Source organism: Rhinolophus sinicus, linkage group LG14 (assembly GCF_036562045.2).
Source record: "Rhinolophus sinicus isolate RSC01 linkage group LG14, ASM3656204v1, whole genome shotgun sequence".
Lineage (NCBI taxonomy): Eukaryota > Metazoa > Chordata > Mammalia > Chiroptera > Rhinolophidae > Rhinolophus > Rhinolophus sinicus.
This window is the reverse complement of record NC_133763.1, coordinates 29,528,163-29,542,853: the sequence shown is the minus strand read 5'-3', so window position 1 is coordinate 29,542,853 and position 14,691 is coordinate 29,528,163. Positions and strand designations below refer to the sequence as shown.

General features: G+C 35.2%; 1 protein-coding gene across 1 annotated transcript in view; it reads right to left on the bottom strand.

The window, feature by feature from the left end:
• The window catches only part of SLC26A7 (solute carrier family 26 member 7), a 269,056-nt gene that overhangs the window by 57,391 nt on the left and 196,974 nt on the right, over positions 1–14,691 (bottom strand). The window contains exons 11-13 of the mRNA XM_074318598.1: positions 9,896–10,002; positions 8,795–8,861; positions 3,608–3,745 (exon numbers count right to left, since the gene is read on the bottom strand). Coding sequence (XP_074174699.1) covers positions 3,608–3,745; positions 8,795–8,861; positions 9,896–10,002 — 312 coding nt within the window. The remainder of the gene's footprint in view (positions 1–3,607; positions 3,746–8,794; positions 8,862–9,895; positions 10,003–14,691) is intronic.

Below are 14,691 nucleotides of genomic sequence, written 5' to 3'. Positions count from 1 at the left end.
AAAGTACATTGTCTATAGTTTAGTGGTTACCAGAGGGTAAGGAGGGTGGGGGGTGGTAGATGAGGATAAGGGGGATCAAATATATGGTGATAGAAGGAGAACTGACTCTGGGTGATGAACACACAATGGGATTTATAGATGATGTAATACCGAATTGTACACCTGAAATCTATGTAACTTTACTAACAATTGTCACCCCAATAAACTTCAATTTTAAAAAAAGCACCTTGTCTGAAATCTTCCATGCTGAAGAATTTCAAATAATACATGTAGATATTCCACCCACAAGGAGGTAGAAAATGACTCCAACTCCTTAATTATGAGCTGCACTTGGAGACTTGCTTCCAAAGAGTACAGTATGAAAAAGGGAAAAATAGAATAACTTTACAGTGGAGAAGCCTGATAAATACTACCTCATCCAGGTGATCAAGGTCAACATCAACAGTGATCAATCATGTTGACAGTGTGCACCTTTGATATAATGTGATGAAGATGGCACTTCACCTCTACAGTTTACCTTCCAAAACACATATCCCCAGTCTTATAGTGATAAGAGCACCAGATTAATCCAACAAAGGGAGAACTCCACAAAATACCTGACCAGTACTACTGAAAACTGTTAAGGTGATCAAAAAAGGAAAGTGTGAGAAACTATCATAGCCAAGAAGAACCTAAGAAGACAGGACAACTAACTATAATGTGATATCCTGGATGGAATCTTGGGGGGGGGGGAGGACATTAGGTAAAACTAAGGAAATCTGAATGAAGCATGGCCTTTAATTAATGATAATGTACCCATATTTGTCTGATTGTATCGAATTTGTCACACTAATGCAAGATATTAATAACAGAGGACACTGTGGGAGGTGTGGGTATATATTATAGGACCTCTAATTTCTCAAATTTTCTGTAAATCTAACACTGTTACAAAAAATAAAGTCTACTTAAAAAAATCTTCTTTGAGCAAAAGAAAATTTTGAATAAACAGCAGATTGAAACTTCTCTTGCAATGTGAGGCCACAAAATAATGATTAATATTATTAGTGAGTATCTTCAGCCTATATAATAATGAGCACAAATCCATCAAACACTAGCAGTCTGAGATCCTCCTAAACATCTGTATTCAACAAGACACTTAATGGTGATATATAGGAAGTGTATCACACAATATAATAAAACAGGAGAATATTTTTCAGTTTGTGTTTGGTAGGATGTGATTCTTCCTGCCCTGGGGTGTTTTAAATGCCCTTCCATCATCACCATTTGTTGAAAATGCCACTATCAGAGAAGAGAAAATTGAGGTCCTGGCAGAGCATTCCAGTTCAAGGCAGAATGGTGGACTACTGTATGCAGCCCAATATAAGGAGGAAATGTTGTGGTAGAGATTAATTAATGCAGACTCATTACTCTAAAACTGAACTTAGAATAAGTGCATAGACCTTAAAACAAGTAGATACCTTAGACAGACAGTATGTGACAAGAATAATCTGAGATGCCCAAAAGAGCATCGATGCTGTTCAAGACTATCCATATAACATTATGAATAAAGGTTTATCCTAGGTTCCTCTGAGAGCAGGGCTTCCAGATTGCCATCTAAATCCTTGGTGTATCCCTTAAAATTCACAGTATGCAGGTACATACAATATTTCCATTACTCTTATTATAGTGGAACTCTGTTTCAACAAATTCTTTCTCACCATCATAAACATTGAGTTAAAGAATCCCATCACCTATCAATAACTTAGATTCAATAAACTCTATTTGATTATTAAACTCATATTTCTGAAGTTCCAAGTAGGTAAAATCATACATGTAAAACCTCCTTATAGAAGGCTGTGTTAATGAATTTTATTTCTGATTTGACATGTTATAAGGTTCACACAGTGTGAGGGATATAAATGATAAACGTCTAAGTTTTGCTTTGTCTTGTGCACCTGAAACTAATTAAAAAAATAAATAAATAAATAAATAAACTAAAAAAAAAAAAAAAGATAAACACATGCCAATTTTCAATTTCTGAAAAGAACTTGGAGCAACATTAGTCTACAGGAATACATTATAAAGAAAACATTATTGACTTTTAGTAAATAATTAATTATAAAAATCTTCATGTCAAGTATTCTACTTGATATAATAAAGCCCACAAATTAGTATATCATTTCAAAAGTATAAATTTATATTTTGGTAAAATAAGACACAAACTTCTTGTGGGTTAATTAGGTTATTTTAAGCTCTACATAAATTTTCTCACAATACTGTTATGCATGGTGGTCGTGAGTTTAATGTCAGCCACAAAATCTTACCTCTCTCATAACACAATTTAATATTGCTAGGATGTATAGCATGGCTTTGTGAAAGAAACAGGCCTAGTATCCAACTTGAACAAGTAGGAATATATCTCCCCCTTTGACATGAGAGCAAGTTCTTCTCAATTCAAAATTACAGGTGGTGGTTCTTAATATTCTAATAAAAATGACATCCTAAAGAGCACAGTGAGGGGTAAAGAGAAGTCTGGAGATATATAGGCAGGACCATCTTTAGGGGATTATGATCTGTGAAGTCACACAAAATCCCATGTTTAGAAGGGTCTCCCATTTGATTTAATGTTCTGCTGTTACCATCTTGAAATTCTTAGTAATTGTTGAACAAGGAATCTCACATTCATTTTGCCTTTGCCCAGCAAATTTCATATCTGATCTTGTATGAATCAGTATGAGGCCGAGATGCAGAAACATGAAGCTGCAAGAAGCAGGAATGTGGTACTGGACAGCTACCAACATACCAGAAATGGGAGGGCGAAGGTCCCCTATGTACCTTAGTTATAGGGAGATACTAAAGGATACAAGAGCAAGAAGAAAACTTTGTGATCTAAAGTAGTCAAGAAAAGCTTCGTGGAGATTATGCTACTTGCACTAAGTCAAACTAATAATACTAGCTTCAATTTTATTGTACTGAATAGGCCAGGCACTTTTATCATTGTTTTGCATATATTAATCTATTACCTCATCTTGATTATCGATCAGGAAACTGAAGTACAAAAGATTCAATAACTTCGTTAAGGTCCCACAGCTAACCCAGGCAGCTTAGCTCCAAAGTCTATGCTCTTAACATCACAGAGGGCTTATGGATCCAAATGATTACAGATAGCTCATTTACTTGAAATCATCCTGATGCACGTTTGATTCACTATCTCTGTTAATTGAGATAGCTTATGGAGATAAAGAATGCTGGCTAGCATTTTATAATAATCATCATAATGATAGAAATAATTTGTGCTTCTCTGAGCCATTTATCATATTCTGTCCCTTGCAGAATTAGACCTAACTATTCTTTCTCTTGGTAAAAAGGTCCTTTAAGTGATTTGTCTTATATATTCTTCTCAGGGTTATAGCACCTAGTCCATTAGTATATGTTGAATGAATGAACAAATGAATAAACAAATAAACAAGTAAGAGCTAACTGTAAGAAACAAATAAAAGGCATAACACAATATAAGGTTTTGCTGAGGGGAATGCTTTTATAATGTATTATATTTACGTGATGTACTTTTTAGTACCATGATGTAAGATTACCTATAGCATGACGTAATCATGAAAGTTAATCCTACCTTGCTGATATCATCAGTTGGTTGGTTGCTGGCATTTTCTTTTTGGATTATGTTCATTAGATCAGTATGAAACTTCTTTGTATTCAGAAAAACAAGTGGGTTGTTTATTGAGATAATTTTCACCAGCTGCAGGCTTTCCTTTAGGAGAAAAGAAATAGACTCAGAGTCTTGAATAAAATAAAAAAGGATAACTTTATCTAATGACTCTAAATCTTACAAGCCCAAATGTCATTCAGTCATGGAAGCAATCTCTTAGCTGACATTTTAATTATTAAAATTGATTTAGAGAACTTAATATACTATCATGATTTTAGGGAAACATGTACTTCCTCTTTACTAAGAAACATTAACGACAATGAGATGAGCCTGAAGCTTTTCAGAAAATGGCTCTTATTCCTACTTACTGGATTTCGGGGAGATAACAGCCTAGCATACCCAAAGACTACCAGAAAGGTTTATCCTTCCAAAAGTATCCTTTCCACTCAGTCTAAACATTAAAAATTCATTTATTTAACGATCAGTATTGTAAAAACCAAAAATGTCCTAAAGGTTCAAACGGTGAGTCATTTACCTCATAATGATATAGTTTTCCTTTGGCTGGAATATAACCTTACAAGTGACTCATAGTCCTAACTGGGAGAAAGAAACCTAGAGGTAGTATCAGGAATGTAATTTCACTTTGGAAAGGTCTAGGTTACACTGGATTGCCAGTATGTAGGCAAGGCATGCAGAAAAAGAGAAGGAAAAGTTTCAGTACAAAGGTATCTACTTTGGCTATTTGCCCAAGTCTTCCTGTCAGCAACTGGTGGAATGCAACTAAATTTGTCTTCTCCATGACCTTTGGGGCAGGGGTCAAATCTGAAAGTTGAGAGAATGGTATTTTCTATGAAATAACTCCTTACCAATGAAATAAAGCAATACTCCTTCAGGCCTTAGTATTCACATAAAAGACACAGAGAATGGTGAAGCATATAGGAGGAGAAAGAAATATAAAAGTAAAGAAATATAAAAGTAAAGAAATATAAAAAAAGTATGTGAATTTGGGCAATTCATTTAACTCCTTTCAGTTTCCTTATATTTAAAATTAGGTAAATATTTAAACTAGATAATCTCATAAAGTTCCTATAGTTATATAACTGATTATACTCTAGAAAATAAGGAGATTGGCTACAAACAATTCAAGAAAACAAAAAGCTTTAAGTTACCAAACCAACTTTTAATCAAGAGTAAATCTTTTTAAAAAATCTTTTACAAACCAAAAATAAAACAATTATTTAGCCTGTCACATTTGGTTATCACAAAACTCCACATTTTAGATCAACCCCACAAGTCATACCACATGATAGTGCCAATATATTATTGTAAGTTAAGATAATATATATTTTAAGAATGTCTCCTTAAAAATGTGTCCATTGTGCAAGAAACCAATTCTACTGGCATTCCATAACCATTGGACTTAATTACTAATAACAATACAGTCTCATTATCTGTGTTTAAAAAAACAAACGGCTGATCAACATGGTGGAGTAGATAAATGCTGTGATTGCCTCCCCCAACAACCATATCATAATTACAACTAAATTACAAAACAACCATCACTGAGAACCACCTGAAGTCTAGCTGAACAGGAGTCCTATATTAAGGGTATACAGAAGAATCCAGTTGAGACTGGTAGGAGGGGTGGAGACTTGGAATAGGACAGTCCTATACCCACATGTGGTAGATAAAAATCAGGAGGGATATTTTGGTTTTGGAGGTCCCTCCTGAGGAGTGACAGGCCTCAGCTCCACACCAGGCTCTTCAGCCCAGGGTTCCAGTGAATTCCTAATAACTCTGGCTATGAAAAACAGAAGGATTGTGGTTTGAGGGGATTGTGGCACAGTGAGACAGAGGGCTGCTGTAGACCCAGGAATTCCCCTTAATGGGTTCAGGCACAGATTCACTCACTGATGGAATCAGTCGTTCTGAGCTCCAGCACTATGGCAGCAGCTCAAAAAGTACCAGGAACATATGGGGAGGACCTGAATTATCTGGCTTCAGGATGAAGGCTGGAGGGGCAACTTTTCTCCCAGACAAAAGTTCTGGCAAACACCATTTTTCCTTTGTTGAGACCTGCCCCTACCCAGCCTACATATGCAGATGGGCTCCATATCTGAATCTCCATCAACTTGGCTAATACCATTCATTTCTTCCTGGTGACTACCTCAGACGCTGATTCACCAACTTGTGGACTCACCCAAGACACTCCCAGTGACTTTTCCATACAAATGGCCTGTCTTGGCTCATGCTGTAGAGTTTATTAAAATATCTCATAGGTTCACAAACCCCAAACAAGCAATGCCTGGCCTCAGTGTGCCACATACCCAGTTCTGAGCAGCCCCAAGCCCAGCACTAGTGACAGCCAGCCTCAGTTTACAGATTATCCACTCCCAGGCACCTCTAATACCAGCACAAGTGGCAACCATCTCTCAGATCACTGTAGCTCATACCAGATGGTCTTGGGCAGAGTACAGGCAATAGCTAACCTAGACCTGCACCGGAGCCCTGCCCAAGAGACTCCAGAACCAACACACACAGTGACCAGCTTCAGACCACATCAACCACCTCTACAAACAGCAGACTCAGAAGGCACCAGAGTTCCACTAGAGTGAATCCTGCTCCATTGGGACAGCCCCTGCACAACAGCTCCTCCACTATAGTTATGGCCAGTCCTCACAACCAATAAGCTTGAGGATCAATCCCTCCCACTGATGTGTTAACAACAATCAAGGCCTAACTACAACAGGAAGGCACACACAACCCACACAGGAGACACACCTGGAGCACCTGGGTCAAGTGACCAGGATAAATGAGCTACTGGGCCCAAAGAGCACCTACTACCTAAGGTCACTCTACCAAAATCAAGATACATAGCTGTACCTAATACATAGAAACAAACACATGGATGAAGCCAAAATGAGGAGACAAAGAAACACGTCCCAAATGAAAGAACAGAACAAATCCCCTGAAAAAGAACTAAATAAAATATGGACAAGCAACCTACCAGATGCAGAGTTCATGATGCTCAATGATATCAGGGAGAACTTCAACAAAGAGATAGCAAATGTTTAAAAAAACACCAGTCAAAATGAAGAACACAGTAACTGAAATAAAGAACACATTAGAGGGAATCAGCAGAAGATTCAATGAAGCTAGGGTTGAATAAGTGATCAGATAAGGTAGTAGAAAACACCCAATCAGAACAAGAAAAACAAAAAAAGAATCCAAAAGAAATGAGGATAGTTTTAAGTGGCCTCTGGGACAACATCAAGCATACCAACATTTGCATCATACAAGTACCAGAAGGAGGAAAGGGAGAGCAAGTAACTGAAAACCTATTTGAAGAAATAATGACAGAAAACTTACCTAACCTGGTGAAGAAAATAGATATATAAGCCCAGGAAGCAGAGTCCCACACAAGATGTTCCCAATGAGGCCCACACCAAGAAACATCATAAATAAGATGTCAATGGTTAAAGATAAAGAGAGAATCTTAAAAGCAGTAAGAGAGAAACAGTTGTCTACAAGAAAGCTCCCATAAGACTGTCAGCTGATTTCTCAATGGGAATTTTGCAGGCCTGAAGGGATTGGAAGGAAATAATCAAAGGGATGAAAAGCAAGGACTTATAACCAAGATTATTCTACCCAACAAAGCTATCAATTAGAATCGAAGGATAGCTAGAGAGCTTACCAGACAAGAAAAAGCTAAAGGAGTTCAAAATCACAAAACCAGTATTATAAGAAATGTTAAAGGGTCTTCTTTAAGAAGAAAAAAATAAAAAATACAAATAATAAAATGGAAATAACTACATTTCTATTAACAATTACTTCAAATGTAAATGGATTAAATGCTCTAATCAAAAGACATAGGGTGGCTGAATAGATTTTTTTAAAAAAAGGCCCTTACATATGCTGCATAGAAAAGGCTCACTTCAGAGCCAAAGACACACACAGACTGAAATAAATTGATGAAAAAAGTTATTTCATGAAAATGAAAACAAACAAACCAAATAAATCTTCGATAGTAATACTTATACCAGACAAAATAGACTTTAAAATAAAGGCTATAACAAGAGACAAAGAAAGACCCAGTAATCCCACTTCTGGGTATTTACCTGAAGAAACTCAAAACACTACTTCAAAGGGACATGTGCATCCATATGTTCATTATAGCATTATTCACAATAGCCAAGATATGGGAGTAACCTAAGTGTCTTTCAACAGATGAATGGATAAAAAGAAATGGCACATATGTACAATGGAATATTAGTCAGCCATAAAAAACAATGAAATCTTCCTTCTGCAACAACATAGGTGGATCCAGAAGGTATTATGCTAAGTGAAGTAAGTCAGACAAAGACAAAAGCCATTAACTTATCCGTGGAATCTAAAGAACAAAATAAATGAACAAACTAAACAGAATCAAACTCATAGACACAGAGAACATTTTGATGGTTGCCAGATAGGAGAGGCATTGGAGGATGGGTGAAGGAGGAAGAGGCTTAATTGGTACAAATTGGTAGTTATAAAATAGCCACGGAGATATAAACTATAACATAGGAAATATAGTCAATAATATTGTAACAACTATATATGGTGTCAGGTGAGTAGTAGATATATTGGGGTGACCACTTCCTAAATTATATAAATGTCTAATCACTATGTTGTACAGTTGAAACTAATATAATATTGCATGTCAACTGTAATTGAAAAATAAAAAATATTATAAAAAATAATACCATGATCTAATTTTGCCTTATTCCCTTTCCTATTCCCTATTTTCTCCATCATTTAATTTGGAATAGTCTATTTGCTTAGTTTAACTGTTTTATGGAACTTAGTAATAGAAGAGGTTTCCAAATGCCTGAATCAATCTGAACCGTGATTCTACTGTGGACTATAGTTCTATGATACATGGTATTGTCTTATTGAATGCTAATACAAGATTTTTATTGTTGTCTATTGGTTTGTTGCATGTCAATTGCCATATGCATGGTGGTCACATATATACAATTAAAGTTCATACTACTTAAAAATACAATTATCATGATTTTAAACATCATAATTTATCTGTTTCTAGTGATATCTTAGAACTATCTGATCCACAAAAATTATTAATTACAGAAAGAAAAAGGAAGCTAAACTTACAACATCCACTTCTGTCTTCACTTTAAATTCCATTTCTTTCATGTTTTTCATACTCAGAGTCTTTGTTCTAGAATAAAGGCAAATGGAAAATGATATGTCATTTCCTAATCACTACATTAACCATGAAGTAAAGACGATGTCATTTTATCTTGTCAATTGGGACATATTTAAAATAGTTTAGATCTTATATCCCATTTGTTTATAAAACATTGGTAAATGTGGATCTCTCTGGGATCCCCAAGAATAGAAGGTAACAACAGAGACATCTAAGTAGAGATTTTAAAATATAATTTACCTCATCTGAGCTCCCAGCTATCATATATCCAAGCTACAAGAGGTGAATTGACAAAGAAAGTTATAGGAGAGAAGGTTACAGAATATACAGTATTTGAGAAAATCTGATTTTGGGGGAAGGAAATAAAGAGGGAATCAGTGGCAAGATAGGACCAGATAATGATGAATCTACATAGTTAGATTCTATAAAGGTAGAATCTATAGAGGTAAAACTTAATTTTTTAAAAGAATATATTATTTAACAAAGAATTTCAATGAAAGGATGAGAAGTGAGTAAAACCACTATCGGATGATGAAAACTGGGAAAACAGAAAAAGAATTGGTCAAAATAGGGGAATGGTTCACAGATGTTCAGTAAAAAGACAAAAAAAAGAGAGAAATTATCTAGGAAAAGTACATTGATAGATTAATATGACTTCTGAAAAATCAAATTTGCTCAAGTTATTTAATTTTCCAAATGATTACATTGTAATATGGTTTGTATTTCATTGGATGCTATATCTTTTCACTTAATGAAAAATAGCTCTGTGATGCAGTGTATAATAATGGGGTTAATTTATTTACTTTAGTAGATTTCATATATTCTATTTTATAGTGCTGACAAAATATTTCTCTTGATTAAGACCAACATTATTATATACCATATGTAGATAAAACCTTTTTTTGTCTCCAATTCTCTACTACCAAATGTTAATAAAACATAAGATTGTAGTACTATATATTCAACAGAAGTAAAAGTAACTTGCAATAATACCAAATGCTTTGCTGCTATGTCAGTATAAACAGAGCATTTAAATAATATCTTACCTTGGGAAGCGACCAATCACAATAGCTATGGTACAGAGAACACCATACAGCAATCCCACATTGGCAGCAAAACATATTGTAAATACATATGTACTGACCCATATGCCCTGGAAGAGAAACAAACAAAAAACCCACAGAAAGGGTGGGTCCTTTGGTATTCTCTTCTTTCACATGATTGCTAAATTACTCAAAATTTTATTCTACAACATTCCTGTGACCAAATCTCGCAGCAAGAATATATTATTTAAGAACTGATAAACAGAAGACCAGGAACATAGAAACAAATCAAACTCTCAGCCGCAGAGGTGGAAAAAGACATATATTTTTATTTCTAGACACTACCAACCCTTAGTTCAAACCCCAGTAAACACTTTAAGATCTGTAAATAGTTGGTTGATGTTTATGGTTTGAAAGTATGCCATAATTTTCCAGTGTTTTGTCATTTTATGTAATAATATTGTAAGCAACTGTTTGCAGATTTTTGGTCATTCCCAACAAAATTATGTTTTCTATTAATAGAATTTCTATAAAAAGAACTAATGTAGTTTATTACTACATAAAGCCTAATGTTAAAATGATTGAAACTAACAACATCATCAAAGCTACTTTTAGATCAACCACTACAAAGATGATGAAGACATATATATATATGTATTTTTTTTTTTATGAGAGGCCACTTCTTGTGAAATTGTGAAAGCTAAAAAATTAGGACCAACTTAGTTATTGGGAATAGCTCTTAAGAATAGTTTTTTGTTTTGTTTTTCACATAAATTTGAAATAAATGTTTTCAAATGGCATTGTTTTACTTGAAATGCTTTTCCTTTGTATTATTTATCTACACTGAGTTTAAGTAGTTCTTAATGATGGGTTATTTTCAAAAGCTAAGCCCTTGGAGGCAAATGGAGAGATTTTTAGCATAAAATTCCTTTTGATATAAAAGAAACAAACATACCAGAGTAAAAGAGAAAATGTAGTTTAAGTGTTCTCATGTTAAGATCCATCAACTACAAATATAATGCTAAGTTACTACTAATTATTACATCATCCTTAGCTTGTCATATTTTTTCTCTATTCAAGTGACAGAAAGTTATTTGAATCTTCTATTTGTACACAGTACGTTTTTTTCCCCTAATGTATTACAATATACTTCATCATATACAAAATAAGTTTGCAAGTGTTTGATCACTACTTCAACTTGCCATAATTGCTCTGTTCTCACTCATTCCCTAATGCTGACTTAACCTGCATGGGGGTGGCAGAATAAGACCTCTGCAAAAACTTTCTAAGTCCAATTTCACCTGGCCAACCTGCATAATTTGATATTGTATAGAAAATGGAAGATTCTGGTCCCTGCCATTCTAAAAACCAGAGAGTCTGGAGGCCATGATTCTTCAGAGCAAAAATTTTGATACCACCTGGTTTTATTTTTAAAGCATATTTACTCTCCCACAACATCATTTATTGTAAGCCAGACTTATTTCCCAGGGCTACGTTTACAGCATTGAAAAAAGAATATCAAATGGAAATTAATAACGCAGACCAGTAATTTCATTAGAATATGTCCCAACACTATTTTATAACAATTCCTATTAGAGATCCAAATGCTGGTTGTCACAGTTATAAGGAATTAGTTAGCTCCTTGTCTCCTTTTTTTTTTTTAATTAAATTTATTGGGGTGACAATTGTTAGTAAAATTACATAGATTTCAGGTGTACAATTCTGTATTACATCATCTATAAATCCCATTGTGTGTTCATCACCCAGAGTCAGTTCTCCTTCCATCACCATATATTCGATCCCCCTTACCCTCATCTCCCACCCCCCATCCCCCGCCCCCCTTACCCTCTGGCAACCACTAAACTATTGTCTGTGTCTATGAGTTTCTGTTTCTCATTTGTTTGTCTTGTTCTTTTGTTGTTTTTGGTTTATATACCACATATCAGTGAAATCGCATGGTTCTCTGCTTTTTCTGTCTGACTGGTTTTGCTCAGCATTACTCTCTCAAGATCCATCCATGTTGTCACAAATGTTCCTATATCATCTTTTCTTACAGCCGAATAGTATTCCATTGTGTATATATACCACAACTTCTTTTTTTTTTTTTTAATTAAATTTATTGGGGTGACAATTGTTAGTAAAATTACATAGATTTCAGGTGTACAATTCTGTATTACATCATCTATAAATCCCATTGTGTGTTCATCACCCAGAGTCACTTCTTCCATCACCATATATTCGATCCCCCTTACCCTCACCTCCCCCCCCACCCCCCTTACCCTCTGGCAACCACTAAACTATTGTCCGTGTCTATGAGTTTCTGTTTCTCATTTGTTTGTCTTGTTCTTTTGTTGTTTTTGGTTTATATACCACATATCAGTGAAATCGCATGGTTCTCTGCTTTTTCTGTCTGACTGGTTTTGCTCAGCATTACTCTCTCAAGATCCATCCATGTTGTCACAAATGTTCCTATATCATCTTTTCTTACAGCCGAATAGTATTCCATTGTGTATATATACCACAACTTCTTTTTTTTTTTAAAATTAAATTTATTGGGGTGACAATTGTTAGTAAAATTACATAGATTTCAGGTGTACAATTCTGTATTACATCATCTATAAATCCCATTGTGTGTTCATCACCCAGAGTCACTTCTTCCATCACCATATATTCGATCCCCTTACCCTCACCTCCCCCACCCCCTTACCCTCTGGCAACCACTAAACTATTGTCCGTGTCTATGAGTTTCTGTTTCTCATTTGTTTGTCTTGTTCTTTTGTTGTTTTTGGTTTATATACCACATATCAGTGAAATCACATGGTTCTCTGCTTTTTCTGTCTGACTTATTTCGCTCAGCATTACTCTCTCAAGATCCATCCATGTTGTCACAAATGTTCCTATATCATCTTTTCTCACTGCCAAATAGTATTCCATTGTGTATATGTACCACAACTTCTTTATCCATTCATCTATCGAAGGACATTTTGGTTGTTTCCATGTCTTGGCCACTGTAAACAAAGCTGCAATGAACATTGGAGCACACGTGTCTTTATCTCTAAAGGTTATCAGATTTATTGGGTAGATACCCAGGACAGGGATTGCTGGGTCATACGGCAATTCTATTCGTAATTCTTTGAGGAACCTCCACACTGCCTTCCATAACGGCTGCACCAGTCTGCATTCCCACCAACAGTGTATGAGGGTTCCTTTTCTCCACAGCCTCTCCAACATTTGTTACTATTTGTCTTGTTGATGATAGCCATTCTGACTGGGGTGAGGTGATATCTCATTGTGGTTTTGATTTGCATTTCTCTGATGATTAGTGATGTTGAGCATTTTTCATATGTCTATTTGCCATTTGTATGTCCTCTTTGGAGAAATGTCTCTTCAAGTCCTCTGCCCATTTTTCAATTGGGTTGTTTGTTTTTTTGTTGTTGAGTTGCATGAGTTCCTTGTATATTCTGGATACTAGCCCCTTATCGGAGGCACTGTTTGCAAAAATCTTCTCCCATTCAGTTGGTGGCCTCTTTATTTTGTCAATGGTTTCTTTTGCTGTGCAGAAGCTTTTAAGTTTCATATAGTCCCATTCGTTTATTTTAGCTTTTACTTCCATTGCCTTTGGAGTCAAGTTCATAAAATGCTCTTTGAACCCAAGGTCCATAAGTTTAGTACCTATGTTTTCTTCTATGCAGTTTATTGTGTCAGGTCTTATGCTTAAGTCTTTGATCCATTTTGAATTAACTTTGGTACATGGTGACAAATAGCAGTCCAGTTTCATTCTTTTGCACGTGGCTATCCAATTCTCCCAGCACCATTTATTGAAGAGGCTGTCTTTGCTCCATTGTATGTTTTAGCTTCTTTGTCAAAAATTATCTGTCCATATTTATGTGGTTTTATTTCTGGGTTCTCAATTCTATTCCATTGGTCTATGTGTCTGTTTTTCTGCCAATACCATGCTGTTTTGATTATTGTGGCCCTGTAGTACAGGCCAAAGTCAGGAAGTGTGATACCTCCATTATAGTTCTTTTTTCTTAAGATTGCTTTGGCTATTCAGGGTCTTTTGTGGTTCCAAACAAATCTGATCGATTTTTGTTCTATTTCTTTAAAATATGCCATTGGGATTTGATGGGGATTGCATTGAATCTGTATATTGCTTTGGGTAATATGGCCATTTTAACTATGTTGATTCTTCCAATCCATGAGCACGGAATGTCTTTCCATTTCTTTGTGTCTTCTTCAATTTCTTTCAAAAATGTCTTATAGTTTTCAGCATATAGGTCTTTCACATCCTTGGTTAAGTTTATTCCTAGGTATTTTATTCTTTTTGCTGCAATTGCAAAAGGAATTGTTTTTGTATTTCTTTTTCTGAGATTTCATTGTTAGTATATAGGAAGGCAATGGACTTTTGTGCGTTGATTTTGTAGCCAGCAACTTTACTGTATTCGTTGATTGTTTCTAATAGCTTTTTGGTGGAGTCTTTAGGGTTTTCTATATATAGCATCATGTCATCTGCAAAGAGTGATAATTTAACTTCTTCATTCCCAATTTGGATGCCTTTTATTTCTTTCTCTTGCCTGATTGCTCTGGCAAGGACTTTAACACTATGTTGAAAAGCAGAGGTGATAGGGGACAGCCCTGTCGTGTTCCTGAACGTAGAGCAAAGGGCTTCAGTTTTTCTCCATTAATTATGAGATTAGCAGAGGGCTTGTCATATATGGCCTTTATTATGTTAAGGTATTTTCCTTCTATACCCATTTTATTAAGTGTTTTAATCATAAATGGATGTTGTATCTTGTCAA